The 18,451-nt window shown below is 48.8% G+C and overlaps 2 protein-coding genes across 2 annotated transcripts in view; one reads left to right on the forward strand and one right to left on the reverse strand.

The window, feature by feature from the left end:
• The first annotated feature begins 210 nt into the window (after positions 1-210).
• LOC131289663 (zinc finger and BTB domain-containing protein 24-like) lies at positions 211-2,112 on the forward strand. Its single transcript, XM_058318961.1, has 2 exons — positions 211-228; positions 294-2,112. Exons 1-2 carry the CDS (start codon positions 211-213, stop codon positions 2,040-2,042), a joined length of 1,767 nt encoding a protein of 588 aa, XP_058174944.1. The 3' UTR covers positions 2,043-2,112.
• A 1,697-nt stretch (positions 2,113-3,809) lies between these two features.
• LOC131288574 (calcium-activated chloride channel regulator 1-like) overlaps positions 3,810-18,451 on the reverse strand; it is a 48,025-nt gene continuing 33,383 nt past the window's right edge. The window contains exons 2-3 of the mRNA XM_058317717.1: positions 5,698-7,738; positions 3,810-5,614 (exon numbers count right to left, since the gene is read on the reverse strand). Coding sequence (XP_058173700.1) covers positions 3,810-5,614; positions 5,698-7,738 — 3,846 coding nt within the window. The remainder of the gene's footprint in view (positions 5,615-5,697; positions 7,739-18,451) is intronic.

Raw genomic sequence — 18,451 nt, forward strand, 5'->3', positions numbered from 1 at the left:
TTGCTATTTGAGATGGCAGTTTGTAGCAAGGTTGTTATAGATTGTGCTAACCTTAGGCGATGTTTTTATGCGATGTTTTCAATTGTTTGTTTATTGTCATTTGTTTACAAAAATTATTTGGTGGTTCTCTTGTGGATGTGCCAGGTTTAAGGATAAATTGTAGTAAAATTTTCCAATCTCTTGGTAGAATATTGATGTTCACATCCAGAAATGGATGCCTCGCAGCAGGCAAGTGAATTATAGTACTGGTTTTCATGACAAAATGTTTACTAACGTGGTTTTTAACATTTCAGGAACTAAACAGTGAAGAGTATAATATCGACAACATTATCGAGTCGGCAGTAGATGAACTGCTGCAGCAAAAGGTTACATCTCACAGTGATTACGATGATATCGACGTACTTCTTCTTTCGCTGTGTCGCCTTTGTGCCCGAGAAGCTCCTCAGCTGGTCAAAACATCCGACGTTGACTGGATGCTGATTTGTTGTCTGAAAATAACTGGCATCGACGGGTCAACCTCTGGCACCAGTATTTGTCACAGTTGTATGAAGTCTTTGGAGGACATTCAACAGTTTCGGGGCCTGTGTGAGGAAGGCCAAAAGCGTATCATAGCGATGCTGACGCAGCAAAACATGCTACCGGATTTTCTCAACCTAGACTTTACGGATGCAAAGAAAGAAGCGACCATGGGTTTGAATTCCCCCGAGATTAAGCCACAGTATCAGGATGAGCCAACGTTAGACACGATAAAAGAAGAACAGAAGAAGCTACCGGCTACTGAGGAGAAACACAAAAACCCTGAAGAATACAAAGTACCTACCGGTGCTTCTTCCACTCGTGGCCATAAAAATAACCTGCCAAGGAAAGCAGCATTAAAAGTACAAGAGTTGGTAAAAACATTAGCATCGGCCGATAGTGATTTGGAGACTTCGGATTCGGACGAATTCAGGCCTGAGAGGGAACAGGAGCGCCATAGCACTGATGAATCCGATCAGGAAATTGATCAACAAAATTTTACTAAAAATCGGAAAAAGAAATCAAAACCAACCACAGATGGTAGCGGGAAGAAAAGCACATCCCAGAAGCTGGAATCTCGCCGACGAATGGTGGACGGACGTTTGGAATGGGTCTGTCTCGACTGCGAGCTGGTATTCGAAAGCTGTTTCAAGTTGAAAAAGCACCGTCAAAACTGTGAACTGGTTGGAAGCGAACGATCGAAACGATACGGAACGTTCCCATGTGAAACGTGTGGCGATGTGTTGAACACATTCGCGGCCTTATGTTTGCACCGGTACAAGCATGAGACGGCGTTGGCAGCTGGAAAGGATAAAAAGGAAAAGGTAGAGAAGATCTGTCACGTGTGCGGGAAGATCTTCAAATCCGCCCGTTCGTTGAACAAACATCTCGCCATACACTCGGACGAGAAAAAATACGTCTGCCAAATCTGTGATAAAAGTTTCGCGGGAAAGCGGTACCTTCGGAACCACCTGGATGTACATTCCGACTCGAAGCGGCACGAGTGCGTCACCTGTGGTAAAAAGTTCATGACCAGTATTTCGCTGCGGAACCATCGGGAAACCCACAAACCCAACTATCTTCGGCAGCAGTGCATGATTTGTCCGAAGCGGTTCGCCCATCCTTACCGGTTACGGAAACACATGATGGTACATACAGACGAGTTTCCCTATAGCTGCGAAATATGCCTTTCCGTTTTTCGTAAGGCGTGTCAATTGAATCGCCACATGGAAAAGGGCCATGGGCCACCACAGTGCACTACGGTTCAACCCGAACGACTCGACGAAATGGTTGACTTTGATGACATGATCGTATACCAACCGGAGGATGATCTAGCAGCCATGTTCGATACGATGAAGGACGATCTCCCGCAGTTAACACAAACCGGTGTGATCGATACGTTGCCTGAGGAACAACCGTTCGCAACCGATCACTTGCTGGCTGAGGCCACGCGGGAATTTACGGTGCAGTGTTTTCCGGAGGTGCACGAAGCCGATAATGAGATCTATTGTTTTATGGAATTTTAATAATTAAATCTTCCGCTACGGTACGCTTTGCTGTATATGAATATAGGTAAAATGAATCCAGAGTGATATATTTATTCTATCTTTGTGTGATATGTGAATTATAAACCGATAAAAAGAAAAATTGTGTAACTTGTTCTTTCAATGCTTTTTACACGAAATGGGTTTAAAATGCGCAAAATTTAAAATTATACTTTCATCAGTTTTTATTTGTTAATTTAAAAAAAAAACAACTTCTAGTGCTTATGTACAAAATAAAATTACATTCATAAAATATTCGAAAACAATCATTTGCGACTTACATCTGTGAGGGGAGGGGAAAAATACACTTCCGATTCAACTTAAGTCTAATGAGATTTCTTCAAACTGCTTTTCTGTGGCTTAATGTTGTGTTGTCGCTCCTTTCGGGAGTAAAGTTAACCCTACCATCTCGTTTCATGTGTGTCAAAGTGTCAGCGTTAGACTCCAGGATGTAAAACTGAACAGTGGTACATTCATATATATGTCGTTAGATTCTGTTTTCTATAGATTCGTTAAAGTTTAACATTTGTTCGATTAGTTTCTTTTATTTGTTAGAGGGCTTGGTTGTTTTTTGTTTCATTTAAATAGTTGCTACGTCGCACATTTGTGCGGCGGTTACAGTTTACATCTTTTTAACTCTGTCCTTGCTGGTATCCACTTATGAAACATACACACACACACGCACACTGAGAGAACAGGTTCATTTACTTAAGATTAGCCGCGATCCGTTCGATACGCGCTTAGGTCTAGTAGTATTCTTTCTCTTAGTTGCAAAATCAATCAATGTACAGCATGCCGGAACTAAATGTCTACCATTCCCTGGAAAACCTCCCCATATGTACACACAGTCACAGCGCGCACCCGGTTCGCGTTTTGCTCTCCTTTTTTTGGGCTTAGAAATCTTTTCTCCTAAAATATCTTGCTCGCAAACAATCGAAAGAACAATGTCGATGTCCTATTCCTGTGTTCTTATGTATGTGTGTGTGTGAGGAAAACAAATGTAAAAACTGGCCACTCGGTCCTGGTTTCGTAACACACATGCAAACACGCACACTCATCGTTCAGACTTAAGATTTCGATTCTCATTGTAATGCCACTATAATTCTTGCCTTACGTTGGGCGTGTAAAGCTACCACCGAACGTGGATCCCCCGTAAATGCTCATCTTCGCTAAATTCCTCCGATTTGCTGCTGGCCATTTGTATATCTACTAAAGTACATGTGTACATGTGTACTTTAGAAGGTGTTTTGATTGGTTTATTTGGTGCAACCGTTAAGCTACGTGTTTAATCCGTTCTTTGATATTTCGTTCTTTTTCGTTCTATTAATGCCACGTGATTGATTTATCTACAATTCGCGGGAACTTCTTTTACCGCCAGTATTCTCTGTCAACACCTCTAGTAAGTGTATCCTTTTACTCTTTCCCGCTACACTTTTCTTAACCATAAGCTCCAGATGATTTACTTCTTATCACTTTATACTTTGCAGCCTTACGACCTTGGGCAACCCCGGAGTCAAAGGGGAGTTGAGTTTAAAGAAACGTAAAAAAAGCTACTGGCGCCAAATCCTCTTGTCGCTTGCTTAAAGTAAAAGTCCAGAAAGCGTTCGCCCTGGTTGGCACTGGCCATTCCGAAACAAAATGGTGAAATGAGAAAAAGCTGTGTATAACGAAATCCTCCATGGCGTTGACTAGTTCGCACTTTACACGACGAATACGCGACCGTATTCTTTGGAACACAAGTGAACCGGCTTAGACCATCGTCACATTGCGTCGCTTCTTTGTGTCGGTATTGCCGATGGTGGCCCCACCGTTTTGCAGCGAGCCTCCGAGCCCACTGTTGACCGAGCTGACCGACGATCCGTGGTGGCTTTGGCCGTACACGTACGAGGTCGTGTTACCGACGGGGACGCCTCCGCTCGGGCTGGTCGTGTAGATCGGAAGTGGTGGCACCGGTGGCGAACCGTTCTCGTTCAGGTGGTTGTTGTTGAGCAGCGACATCTGGTCGGGCTGACCGGACTGACCGAGCATGTGCTGGGGGTGCAGCGGTTGACCGCCACCGATCAGCGGCTGTTGCTGTTGCTGACCGTAGAACGATGGCTGCTGAACCACATTGTTGTCGATGAGATCGTCGATCAGGGGTGGACTATGGCGGCGGGGAGCGTGTTGATGCTGCTGCTGATGTTGTTCGTGCTCCTGGAGGAGTTGTGACGCAGACCAGGACTCGTACGGGCTGAGGGTGCGACCTCCAACCATGATCGTGCCGGGTGCCGCATTCGGGTTGTACGTTCGCGTCAGCGTGGTGTTGTTGGAAGTGGTTGAGATGATGCTGACACTGCAATTGTTATTATTCTGACTGTTGCCATTCCCATTGACCACCCCGGGGATCCCCCCCGAGCCATGGTGGTTCGGTAGGATGAACGATTGCGTGTCGATGATGTGTTGCTGTTGCTTCAGTTCCTCGATCAGCTGCTGTTCCATTGGGTGCGTCGGTGGACCCATGTTTATGACGGCACTGTAACGCTTCTTGGCCAGCAGAACATCGTCGTCGATGTTGTAGATGGTCGGAATGCCAACCGTCTGATGATCGCCAAGGTGTCCGAGATCGTAGGAGTTCGACTGAGGCAGTGTCGTCTGACCTGGTTGGTGTCCGTGGTGGTTCGGCGAGGAGGAAGACGACGTGGTAGAATTAGACGACGGTGACGAACCATTACCCGCTCCTCCGTTGGTGGCGGCCGTTACGATCACACTATGGCTTGACGTTAGTTTGGTGTCGCTCTTGAACGACTTGATGGGTTTCTTCTGCTCGTCGTCGTGTGTGTCGTGCCGTTTCTTCACCACACAGAACCAACAGTAGATAAGGATAAGTGCTAGCAACAGAATGATACCGGCAATAATGGGGAGAATCAACTCTGGCCCGAGATCCATCGTTTTAGCGATCCTCGGAATGATATCCATACTGTCATCGCCATTCTTCGCTATGCCATCATACGACGACCAGATCGAATCGTAACTCTCCGTACCCCCGGTGCTCGACGGTGGGTAAAGGGTCGTTGGTTTAGGTTTCGTTACAAACGCACGCACATAGTTGGAGATCGGACCCGGCTCAGCGTCCTTCGTGAGGGTAGCGTAGGGGCGTACCGCGAAGTAGAGAATCTGGCCGAACAGATGCGGCTCGTGGGTGATGTTCATCGTAAACTCACTTCCTTCTCCGATCGAGAAAGTAAACGGAGTGTCGTGATGCCACAGGACGGCCGCCGTATCGAAGTTGTCCACGATGTCCTTGATCGTGGTGGCGTACTTCACCTCGTACCGGGCCACGTTCTTGCCGCCCATGTCGGGTGAGGTCCAGCTGAGCCGTACCTTCATGCCTTCGACGTCCGCACTGAGATCGCTGATGCGACCGACGGGAACCTTAGCCGCATTGACGAGATCCGCCTGGCTGACGAACACCGTCATCGGAGGAAGGATGCGTTCGAACGAGTCCAGCGATTGCTTTTGCGGGATGGGCACGGAACTACCACAGCAACGTCCCGGCTGAACACTGGACGATGTGGCTAAAGAGGAAAAGAAGAAGGTTTGTTAGAAACATTTCCACGGGGAGTTTTCTCGTAATGGCGTGAATGAAAAAGATACTTACTGTAACTAGCACCATCCGCTAGAGTATAGGCCGTGTTTCCTCGATCGCTGACCGTCACCTCCAGCTGGTAGGTTCCCGGGCCACCGAATTCGTCCGCGTTGAAATACCGCGAGTACACACCATCCCCCTTCGTAATGTCCGGATCTCCAGCACCTGTGTCCAGCAAGACAAACCGCTCGCTTCCCTGGGCCGCCGCTGCAGGCTCTCGGAAACGCTCACAGATGCGCTCCAGCTTCGTAACCGCCACCTCCACCTGCGCCGACACTACTGGCAGGTCACCCTTCTTGACCTCGGCAAACACCACCATCGGACCTCCGGCCTTTCCTCGGTGAACCCAGGCGCGTGCCGTTATGACCGGAGCATACTTCGAGCGTGGTGTTGCGATCACCTGCACGTAGTGGGGCTGAGGATTACCCTGGAAGCGCTCGATCGAGTAGTTCCAGATGCCGGTCTCGTTGATGGTGGCCAGCAGGGATAGCTGCCGGACCGAGGCCCGCGCATCGCTCATCGATGCGTATACGATGCCATTGGGGTTGGTGAGACGCACGTTGGAGACGAGCGGATTCTCGGAGTTGTGCACGTAGATGAAGAATTCGGCCGGTGGACCCATGAAGGGATCGAGCATGAAGTTTCCGGTGACCGTACGGCTGCTTCGCTGGGAGTTCGTCTCGCCCACCGAGTCGACCAGTACCCGCCGGAAGATCTCAACCGGGAACTCGTTTCGATTACCCTCGTAGTACTGCTTGCCGATGTTGTACAGTGCGCTCGACATCTCGAAGTAGGTGCTTACCAGAGACTTTTCCGAGTTGTCGCGACACTCGAACACCGAGTAGGCACTGCCACCCGTCTCGTGTGCCAGCGCATCCAGGGGTCGGCGTGGTTCCACGATCGGGTAGTTGATGGTAGCGATGCGGATCTTGGAAGCACGCGCCGATCGTGCCAACGACTCATGCTCGATATCCATACCGGGTGCGATCACCAGTATGACCGAACTTGCTGGTCCGTGGTGGCGTGTCTGCTCATTAAGCATGTGAATCGCATCGGAGATGCCACAGCTGAGACACGTTGGGCGGTTCAGGTCACTCGAGGTGTACGGGATAAACGATGCGATCCGGTCCTTGTTCTTCTCGATCTGCAGTGAAGTGATCGGTAGCATGTCGTACGTGGCCGTGTCGTTCGCTAGCGCGATTCCGATCTCAGTCTTCGTCGCCGGTAGGTCATAGACGATCCACTTCCGAATAGCTCGGCGTAGGAAGCTCCAAGTTTCCCGCTCGCGCATCACAAACGTCTGACCGATCACGATCACGTAGCGAGTGAGCTTGCGCGATTTGTAGCTAAACTTTGGCACCGTGTTGATGATCACCGACGGGTTGAACTCCATCTGGTTCTGAGGCGCAAAGTCGGAATGCTTGAGGATGACATCGTACGTGCTACGGCGGTCGCAAAGCTGGTTGTGCTTGGTCGGTGCGTACCGATTGTGAGTGCCTTCGTCGCAGAACATGGTAACACTCTTCGATTCCGCCGCGAACATGATACTGGTGCGTGCATTTGGGTCCAAGATGCGACTGATGTTGTACGGAACGGGCACTGGAGACGAAGGACTGCCGCAGAGTCCCTCATCGTTCACCGGTGCGTCGGAACAGCCGGTCAGCTTCACCTTGTGCTCGTCGTTGATGTAACACCGCGGATACACCGGATCCCGATCGTACCCGATCTCATCGAACACTCCGTAGCGGTACTTGGCCCACTCGCGGATAAACTCCCGCCAGATCGTTTCCCGCCCCAGAATGTCCGGGTCGATGTAGATCTGCTCGCCCGCCTCCCCGCAGCCGGCGTACTGCTGCGTCCAGATCGATGGTTCCGCCTTCGTTTGCGGCCGGATCGTTACGTCGGCCGTTTCGCCGCTCGCCGACGTTCGCGTCTGATTGTACGGGATGCAGGACTGCGGCCAGTGGTTCGGCAGTATCACCGACACCTCGCCGAAGTACACGCGGCTATCGAGCGCATTGAACAGGTACTGCGAAGCCGACGTTAGCATGATCTGGAAGAGAAAAGGCAGAAGAGAAAAGGGCATCGTTAGGCTCGTTAGGCTTGTGGCAGCGAGATTATATGGCCGGGATGAACATTTCAACATCATCTGCGCGGTCGACGGAAAGGTTAAACAGCTTTACACAACCCCCGCAAGGGAGGATTACCGATGAGAAAGAGGGAGAAAATAAAACCGCGTCATCTCAGCCACAAACGCCTCGTCGCAATAATTGAATGGCGGACCTGCGCGCCAAGACGATCGTCCGACGTTGGTGGACAGAAAGTGAGAGCGTCTTCTCAAGGTGAGATGGCAAGAAATCCCTTCCAATTCTAAAGCGCCATCCAAATGAAGTCGGTGCCTTCGCACCCGACCGGTGACCGACATTTGGAACCGTGGGTCGGTGGGTTGTTTTTTCTTCTACCTCGATCGAAACACGTTGGGCAATCGTAATTGTGCGAAAATTTCATAATGACCTTCTGCACACCGGTGCCAACATGAAGAGGCGAAGAAGAAGAGCGACTCATCAGACTCTTTTCCATTTCTTTTCGGTCGACGAATATCATCATCATCATCACAATTTTTTGGCCCGTCTGTCTTTGAGCATACGAGGAGGGAATAAAACCATAAAAAAATCCAGTGATCGATCGGTTTGGAAAGATCGATTTCCACACCCCGCCTGACCCCCACTGATCACATATGCGCATATGTTTCTCTAATGGGTATCCATTAGCGGACGCGCGCGCATATTCGAACCCAAACGGATGACAACCGATCGATCCGCACGCCGACGCCGACGCCGGTGCGACCGGAATGGAAAGTGAGGTCGCACATTTTTTCGTGTTGTTTCTTGAGGCTTTTCTGCATGCATCTCGACCGTTTTCTTCTGGTTGTCAATCTGCGTCCACCTTCTTCGTTAATGTGCGTGGGGTCAAATCGGTTTTCAAACTCAAACTCGCTTGCGCAAGACTCGAGTTTGTGTGCCACGGTCTATCGTTTCTTCGATCTTAATTATTCATGCTCGCCCGGCGGCGGAAGATTCGGGATGCGCGCACCATTTACCGACCGACAGGTGGCCCCGTTTTTCGGGCTCTTTCTTTTCCACCTTGCGTTTCGCGTGTGTCACGGCATTATCGGATACTTTGTTTCGGTGCGTCCTCCAGATTCTTTTATGCTGTATGTTTTGGATCTCTGGATTCGTTTGGTTTGTGTTTTGGTTCGGTTCTTCGCACTTTCGCTTCGAAAGCATGTGCGCGATCTTCAGCCTCCGGAGTAAGAAGATGCAACATCCGACAGCAGCGAACGATCTAGACCAGCTTCTTCCGGACGGGCTCCAAATCGGGAACTTCGGGGCTCACTTCCACCTGGTCGTACAAATGCACGGGTTGAATTTTAATATGCATTAAATTTACTTTTGTTTCTCTCTCCGTGCGCCAATGGCTTTGCCGTGTGCCAATCGTTCCACGCCGGTCGTGATTATAGAGCAATCATCTGCCAGCGGACGGATGCAGCTGCTTCGCGGCACCAAGCCAGAAAAAAGGAAGGATCCCAATCACAATTGTCAGTTGGCGGTTGGTTTTATAATTCGGCAAATAAAGTCAAATCGACTGCAGCTGTTAGCTGGTCCGGTAACGTGGTTGGCGTGCGACCTTTCCTAAGTCCCGCGATCGTCGTTCCCAGAGCAGCGAAACTCCTCGCGAGAAGTCGCAGTCACCCACCGAGCCGATCATCATCCATCTAGCCCGGAGTTGCTGATGCTGTTAAATTGAAAAGGGCATTCATCATTCGATGCTTGGGGGAGACTTTGCTCCTGCCTCAATCCTCGGGATGGGGAGAAGACGGGAAGGCCGTCGTCGAAGAAGCGCAAAACTTGTTTCGCCTGCAAAGCCCGCACTCACGATGTCGCTGTCAAGGCGAGGGGGAGAAGATAAATTCAACTGCTTCGTCGGGCGCGCAAACGAGACAGTTTCCCAGCGCGCGTCTTAGCTGAGCTTAGCTATAAGTGTGTCTGTGTGGTGGTAAGGGCTTTAAAGTTCCTCGATCGAGCCCTCCTTCGGTTGCGCAAAAACGTGCATCGCCCGAAGGGGGGAGAGCAAAATTTATTGTGTTTGACCCGATTTGGAATAGGCTAAACTGCGCGCAAAGGAGACGACGGTAGCAACGAAAAAGGCAATCCTTTGACATTCACCATCGGGATGCGAGCGGCGGGTGTAAGGAGGAAGAGTGGAGAGGACGAGTGAATCTGCCTTATTATGCGCGTTGCGCATAATGGGAAAGCAACCGAGAGACGACAACGTCAACACCGACCGGTCGCCACTTTGCCAGTCGCATTGTCGAGTGTATCTCAAGCATCAAGGGACCGACTTATGCTTTCTAATTTCCCTTTACCCATTCCCCTGGGTCGGCGAAGGTAACGACAAAAGATGGATTGAACGAAGCGAGCGAGAGAGGGAAATAAATAAATAAAATAAAATAAATTCAAAACGCAGGTTCCTCTCTTGACCACCTGTTGAAGTCTTGTGTGTGCGCAAGCGTGGTTTTGTTTTTCGGACCGTTCTGTTTGACTACTTGAAAACAAAACATTAAGGAACCTCCAAATTCTAAATCACACGTGAAACCGTGCCAGAACAACCCGCCGCGGTTGCTTGAACTTTCGAGTGGCCGAGGGTAAACACACACACACACAAAATGGTGAAGAAAACAAAAACAACAATTAATAAAAAAAAACTAAAGGCAGCAGCCAGCGTGAAATAAACAAACGGTAGGAACAAACCGAACTCGAACCCTCCGCGGGGTTTTAGGGATGGCGAGGACAGGTGAAGGGAACCGGCGTGTTGCGGTGATGCTGCGTTTATGTGGTTTATGATGTTTTTTGTTTTCTCCGTTGTATGGTTTGTCTTTGCGTTTTCCCTTGTGCCTTACGGTTCGAGGACAAGTGCTACGGCGATGACGAAGGTTTGGGCCTTGCGTTGGAAAATCAAATCAAAAATCGTATTGAAATGGATTTTGTGGTCCCTCTCTCCCTTTTTATCTTGCTTGAGGTTGTACCTTCGCTTAAATGCACGTTCGTTGTGGAAGGCATGGAGCCACCGTTCAAATAAATGCCAACAAACGGCCGGACGATGAGACGACCCGATGCAAATTGAGAGTAGAAAAAGGAATCAATCAACCACATCGGTCGTTCGTCTTGTAAATGGCGCTGTACAGGTTTGATTACAAAATCCATACTCGCTCAACCACTGTGGTCCCTGCCATTGGCCCGACGCACCGATGCACAGATGCTGAGGCTGAAGTGAACGAACCGAGATTCGATCAATGAATGATTAGGCAGAGATGGCAGCAGAGAGCAGCCTTCTGATTATGGTAGTGCGCAATCGCGGAATTCCGAACGCGGCCGCCAGATGGTCATCGATGGGAGCGAAGAAATAATAACCCTAGGGAAAGGCAAGAGATGAGGCAGCCCATCAACAACTTTACACCGAAACGGTAGGGAAGGTCGAGTGGGTTGGTGGGGAGGTTTTTAAAAATAATTCCAAGCAGACCAGCAGCTCGCGCAGGTTCTCCTGGCGTTAAATAAAATATGAAATAAAAGGTAGGAAAAAGTGATCACCAGGCGCGATCGCGAGTATGGATCTCCTCGTTCCCTCGTTCGGTATTGAATGAGAAACCAATGCTGCAAACAGCTTCGCGGGTAGGAAAATACCTTCCACGCGGTTTGCCGTTTACTACGAGTCGTTTTTTCCCTCAACAAGAGGGCCCCACCAACCATTCCATTCGTTCGGCCTCCTGCCTCAAGCGTTCGAAGTGGAATAGAATGTATGCCAAATGGATGTTGGATGCCCGGCTCTGATGAGGAGGTGGAAGATGCCCATCGTACGCCGTGGAGGAAACGATTTTCTCACGCTTCGACTGTTGGCTGCGCGGATTCGATTCCGAGCCAGCGTTCACGGAACGACCACCTTCTTGCCTTTACACGGTGACATTTCTGGTTAAATGGTAATGCTACACGGGTATTATCGGGTTTCGTCTTCGGCTTTCGTCGGCGTTGAATGGTGAGTTTGAAATACCTTTCAGGCTTGGTGATTCTTCCTTCTTTCTATTAGCTAACAGAGCAACAACAACAACAAACGGAAAGATTTATATCAAACACAACGAAAGTGAAAAGTTGTGCCTGTTTCTTCCCTCGATTGATTGTTCCGACGGGGTTCGGATCGCAAACCATTTCCATTTACGCACAGTATTTCGGCGATCGTGTTTTATGCTTTTCGTTGATCGATCGATCGGATTTTACGGACGTTTGGATGTGGCATAAAAGGTCCTGTCCCCTCCGTTCTGGCCAAGAAAAGTATTGCCTCAGGTGGCAGCAGGTAGAAAGGACACGCATCGCATGAACTTTCGTCAGGAAATTGATTTTTCTTTTTTTTAGTTAAACATCGTTCAGTGAGAAAAGGGAGAAACCGACAAAAGTTTATGGCCTTTTCGGTTTTGGGTTGCGTAGGAAAAAAGTCTTTGACCGGCTGTTTACAAATATTTACCTTTTCCCTCGAGGCTGGTGACACAACACTCCGATGGGAAAGTTATTCAATTCGGGTCTGCATCTTTGCAACTTTTTTTCAATGAAAAATGATCAGTTCCGAATAGCCAACTTTTTCTAATTACATGAATTGCAGCTCAATATGCTTCGAGTTTGTCGTGACGAAGATTTTATTTCAAAACATTGGGTTGAGAAAGATAATCGTATCTGGAGTTTGCCTTTGGTTGCCATCCGACGAATCGTTTTGAGAATTTCACTGCGTGTCTGTGGCATTAGGATAAGGTTTTGATTTTCCCAGAATGGCCGCGAGCGAAAGAGCAAAAAGTATCATTTTATGTTGCATCTTTCCAGTTGGTTTGAAATTAGCATGATCTAATTGGCACGATAGAACAAATCTCGTCCGTTCCCGATGGGAATCTTTATTCTGTGCTGTGGCATAATTGTGTGGCATTTTGGTTTGGTGTTTTTGGTTTAGTATGGTTTACCCTCCAGCCATCGCCAGTACGAAGCGAACCACGAACGATCCATCGTTGGCGGCATTGGTTCGATGGGTTTTCCTTCTGGACCGCTTCCGAGAATGCATTCGCATCGCATTGCATTCGCGCGCCACCGACAACTGGAAGCATGTGCGAAAGCGAAACTCCAGTCAATTAGTGCAATCTTGCACACGCTCGATGCTCGAGTTGAGGGAGAGGAATGTCGGGAGGGTTGATCCCGAAAAACGTTCCCGGTTTTGCTGCATTCCGGGCCGATGATACAAAATAATGATTGGCCTGGTTGAGCAATGTGTTGTGTTATTGGCATGACGATTGTTTTTGGGCTCATGCATCCTTTCTTTCGATTGTGTTTCGGGAAATCCCATTCGATTAGCAACAGAGCACGTCGGCACGAGGTGATATAAATGTTTTTGCATCGCCTCAAACGTCTTCCTAGAGCCTGATTTCGGTCGAACTTAAGGGCAAAGCCATACAAATTCAGTAGCTTTTCGGTGGTCATCGATTGGTCACCAATCAGCCGCTAATTGGAAACCAAATTGTAACCAAACGGTTCTTTTTGTTTCACTTTTGGGAGGGACGGATTTCCCCGGAACTATTTGTTATTGATGCGAAACGATTCTAATTAGGAGGAATTTGTGAAGAGATGTTTCGATCGATCAGGAATCAAATCGACAAAAAACAAAGGAAAAGGATTCTTCCGGTTAAGGGTCTGATTCATCCGTCGAATGCGGTTTCGACGATTGGTCATGAATTCCTCGCGTTGTTTTTTGAACCTCCAATGAACTGGGTTATGTTTTTCGTAATATTCCGCAGCCCAAAAACCTAACCGTGAACGTTTTTGGAATAGAATCCGCTTGTCACAAAATAGGAGAAATGTTTCGGTCCTTTGCGGTTGTGAAGTTTTGCCAGGATTAGCCATTTATGCACACTAAGCACGGAAGCATGAGTTAGGCCTCCATGTTAGAGATAGATCGAATAGAAAAGTTTGCAGAAACATTCTTCCCCTCTGCCAAAAAACTAAATAAAGACAAACCACCATCACCTCTAGAAAGCAGCTCGATTCCCTGAAATCTCCTCCACTCGAACCGCTTGAGAAACGCGACGATGGTTGCGCACGAAAATGAGTGGCTCTTAAAAACTCGTTAAAAACTTCACACAGTAAATTATACGGCACCGGGCGCCACCTTTTGCTCGTGCAAACACACCCATATACAAGTTCGCTGCCAGACCAGAATTTCGCGGAACTGAACAAACTTTCCTCTCGTCGACGAAAAGTCCTCGACGCTCCGTTCACTCGCGGTTGTGTTTTCGGCGAGGTCGCGTGTCTTATCTTGCGAGAACTCATCTTTCGTAGCTTTCGTTTGTTCGTTCGGTGAAGGAAGCGACGATGAAGGAGAGAGTCATTAGAAAAACATGCACATTTCGATAGAATCTCTACCCTCGAAGATGTTCTATACGCCGACATAAGCTCATCGAAATCATGCAGTCTCGTGTCTCATAGATCGTGTTTTCCCTTCAAAAGTTGGCTAGAAAATGGCGTAAAAGCACGACCCCTTTCCAAGTACCCTCCTCCGGCACGGCCTGGTTCGGAACGCCAACGAAGGCAGGTGCACGTTTCGAAATCGCTTAAGGCTTATGGCTTAATTTTACAACGCAATCAACGTGAACTTTTTCTCCGGAACTGAAACCAGCGAAACCAAAAGCAAACGCACGTGGCCCCGCTAATGAACATTAATTTATGTTGTCCTTGCGTGTCTACAATGGCGGCGTTACGTTGTCAAGTTTCCCAAGGTGGGAGAAGAGGTGGAGATGGATTGTCTTATTCCGGAAAATCGAATACCCTCTAATTTGACCGAACGGTCGTTAAAATCCGATTCGTCGCCGACATTTGCCGAAAGAGATCTATCCTCTTTGTGGATGGATGGATAAATCGACGTGTGATGTTCTTCCTCGGGGTTAGTCCAGCCTCCTCGGGCGGGGATCATAAAAATCGGATGAAACACCACCGCGACCCCACCCGGAATCTTCGATCGGAAAGACAAAAGTCTCCGGGCGATGGTCGTTACCTTTTTCGAGGCCGGTCATATAAAAGCGCCACGCGAGTAATTGACAGTTTTATCGCTTCGGTCCGCCCGGACAAGGTGACAAGATGTTTCGTGATTCCGTGAGGTGGTTTTTGCGATTGGACGGATTGATACATTATTCGGTTCCGGCGTTGTTTTTCGTGAGAAAGGCACGTGTTTTTTTCGAGAAGAAATTTGCAAGAAAAAGAAGTCCGAGATGTGAAGTGATGACGTGGCCCGTCAAGAATGGAGATGAGTCCAACGGCGACTTTTGGAGGGTCAGACATAGTCGGAATGGAATTCAATCTTTCCTCGGTTCCGTCTTCAGCCATACCTCGCCTAGTACCTTAGTACGTACGTAGTCAGCATTTAAAGTTAGATTACCAAAACCATTAAAGCGCAATATTGCGGGTAATCTCAGAGAACAGGTCGTGCTCTCCTGCGGGTATCGAGGAATCCAAGTCGCTACACATTTCAGTTCCCGACTCCCAACCCGGGGGAGCATCCCGAGCGGCGGTCGTTAATACAGTTCACGCCGGCCCAACCCTCATCGTGGGCTTTTGGGCTTGGAGTTGGCGCTGGGTTATCGCAGGTAAAGGCCACACCGCCCGCGGGAACGGAGCAGATCACGCACAATATATCTTTTTAGGGGGTTTTTATTTTCTCCCTTCGCTTCCCCGTGGTTCAGCTTTAAAGTTCTCGGCTTCGCCCCTATCATTTCGGGTCGCTCCCCGGGCCGCGCATTGCGGACACGTCCATTAGCGTCTCCCGGGAAGACGTGGACCATTTGATAGGCGTTTCGAATAGTTTCAACGAACGTGCGGCGGAGGATGCGAGAAAGGAAATAAATCCAAAAACGCATAGATTAGGGTGAGTTCGGCGTCGTGGCGCGTTACTGGCCCGAGGTCCGACGCCTCAAACCACGCACCCCGTCGACACTCGTCGTGCGAGTTTGCAGCTTCTTTTTGCTTCTTCCACTCCGTTGCTATTTCTTCTTTCCTTCGAAAGGAGCACTGTCGGTTGTACATGTGCGTTTAAGTGCCGGGGTCGATTCGTTTAGTTTTCTTTTAAATTTAATTAAAAGTGCCCTACTAACACCCCCCTCTTTCCTGGGGCTTTTTGGGGTGTCACGGGATGAGTATCGCATGATGGTGGTGAAAGGTCTCGTGAAAGACGATGCCCGCACCGTTTGGAAGACGGGTGTAGCATTAAAGCAGAAGAGTGCTGACCGAGAATTCCGCGCCGGACCAAGAAAGAGAAGCAACCGGAAGGTGAGGAATGGGGATGGAAGGGCGATGAAACGAAACATGCTAATGTACTGCAGAACGTGACTTCAAATCACGACAATTATTATTATTTCAGTTGTTTATTGCGCCCGAAGAGGTCTTCCTTCTCGCGGGAGGAATCTGGGAAGAACATCTCAGCAGCATCACGACCGACCGAGACGTGTCTTTCAGCTATCACCATCAACCCTCGCTCCAGCGTCTTCTTATTGTCTTGCCTTGCGGGAAGCAAAGGCAAACTTTCGGGATGTCGAAACTCGCGAACCCGCGCCTCAGGAAGCGACAAGAAGTTACCTTCCGCGAGGTTCTTCCTTTGAGGATTGTGCGTCCCTGGATCATGGCCGAGAAGCGCTTTGACGTTGCCATTTGTAATTAGGAGGAGTGCAACGACGAGTACGGCGTTTGGATGGACGTCTTCTGCGTGATCAGCTTAAGAAAGTATGCAGTGGCGAAACGATGTACAAAAGTTGGAAAAAGGAATCTCTTAAGGATCGCTAGTGATGGGGAGTCAAAGTTGCCCGCCGGTTTTGAACGCGCAGTAAACCGCAAGCATCCGAATGTCTTCTGCACGTCGCAATCCTCCATCAGCAAACTTCCTAACTGCAACGGTCTTTGCAATGGAAAAAAATTGCCTTTATATTGGCAATAAAGTTCTCCGAATGAATGCCGCAACCCACCACCACCAGGATCCTCCTGATAACCTTCCGAGTCTCATCGAAGAGTTGGTGGAATATGGCGAATAATGTCGCCATTTGTGATGCGTTCGTACTGCGCGACTGGAGGAGTTTTATTTATTTTGGCCTTTGGCCATGAGCGAAGCACCATTCTGCAACGGGAGGAGGAGGTCCAGCACCCAGCCCGGAAACGGCAGAAGCTGGTCAAAGGAGTGCCAGGCGCTCGCAGCTTTTTCCGCTGTGGATTATGAGTTATAATCTTTCTGCAGGGACATTAGTGCGAACTTTTTCGAGAGCGTTCCGTTCCTGGGGATAATGTTTTGTTTGGTTCGGTTTTAGTATGTTTCTTCTTAATGTAGTTCTTTTTTCTCCTCTTTCGAACTCCGAAATTCATACACAAATAACGAAGCCACAACGGCACCCGAAGCTCGTTAAATTAGGTCGTATGTTAGCTTTTATGTTATTGCTGCCGGAAAGTGGACATTTGGCCAAAAATATGTACAGATCGAGTCGAGTGGGGGTCTTCGGGCGAGCCAAGATAATAAACTCCATGTGGCCATTTCGGGTGGGCTAATGTTTTCTCGTGTCGCACACACACACGAAAAGGGATCGTTTCGATCGGTTCAATTGCGGTCCGGGCGAGCAGTTGGCGTCATCTTGCTGTCAATAAATTGAGCCCATGGCATAAATACCCTTCGACGTCCACGGAACCTCCCTCTCCATTAAAACGGATGTACTCGGTTCTTATCACAATCGTCACTCTGTTTTCCCGGTTCCTGTCAAACCTGTTGCATTGCCTCCATCATCCATTCACTCACCTGCGTTGGAAAAAGAAGAAAAGACAGAAAAAAACGTCGGTTAAATTCTATTAATACAGCTCACCGCTCACGAGTCAACCCACAACACACATGTAAATAAACGAACTCAATCTAGAAAAAGTCAGAACCTTCGTAACCTGCGGGTGACGAGCGGAAAAAAGGCCACTCCGGGTGGAATTGGACTTGTAAAAAACAAAACAAAAAGTAAATACAAATACCCCAAAACCACAACCGGCCTTACGTCGGGGCATATTTTGTGCTGCAGTCTTGCGGGACCTAGCCATTTTTCCGACCAACCTTGCGGAATGGAAAACTTTCCGTCCCCGCGGTAAGGAGGAAAAGCAAAAGGCATCCAACTCACAAACACACACGTACACCATGGCCAACTTGAAACAAAATTGAACGGGGAGACGGGAAAAACTTCCCCAAGGATAAACAAACAGTTTTTCTTTTGGTGCAGCTTTTCCACCGGCCGCGTTTTCCATACTGCCGACGTAAGGTGGGCTGTACATTTCTCGGCTCGGCTTGACGATGTGCGCTCTCTTAACCTTTTCTCGGTGAGAGATGTGTTCTCGGGGACTGGAGGAAATGTACCGGCTCGAGGAGCGAAAAGGTTGATGATATTGAAATAAGCCTGCAGTATTGAAACAAGTGAGTGTGTGTCAGGGGACGGAGTAGGAGGGCGGGTAGCGAGGAAAAATTGCAATCTCGATTTGGCCCCGGGTTAAACATGCTTTCTGAATTTTAAAAGATATCCCACCGTGATTTGGCACTGTCGTCGTCGTCGTTGGTCGTTTGCTCGTGTGATGCGTGGTTTCTGTCTCCTTCTGCCGCGGACACACGACTTACGGGAACCGGT

This window comes from Anopheles ziemanni, chromosome 3 (assembly GCF_943734765.1).
Source record: "Anopheles ziemanni chromosome 3, idAnoZiCoDA_A2_x.2, whole genome shotgun sequence".
Lineage (NCBI taxonomy): Eukaryota > Metazoa > Arthropoda > Insecta > Diptera > Culicidae > Anopheles > Anopheles ziemanni.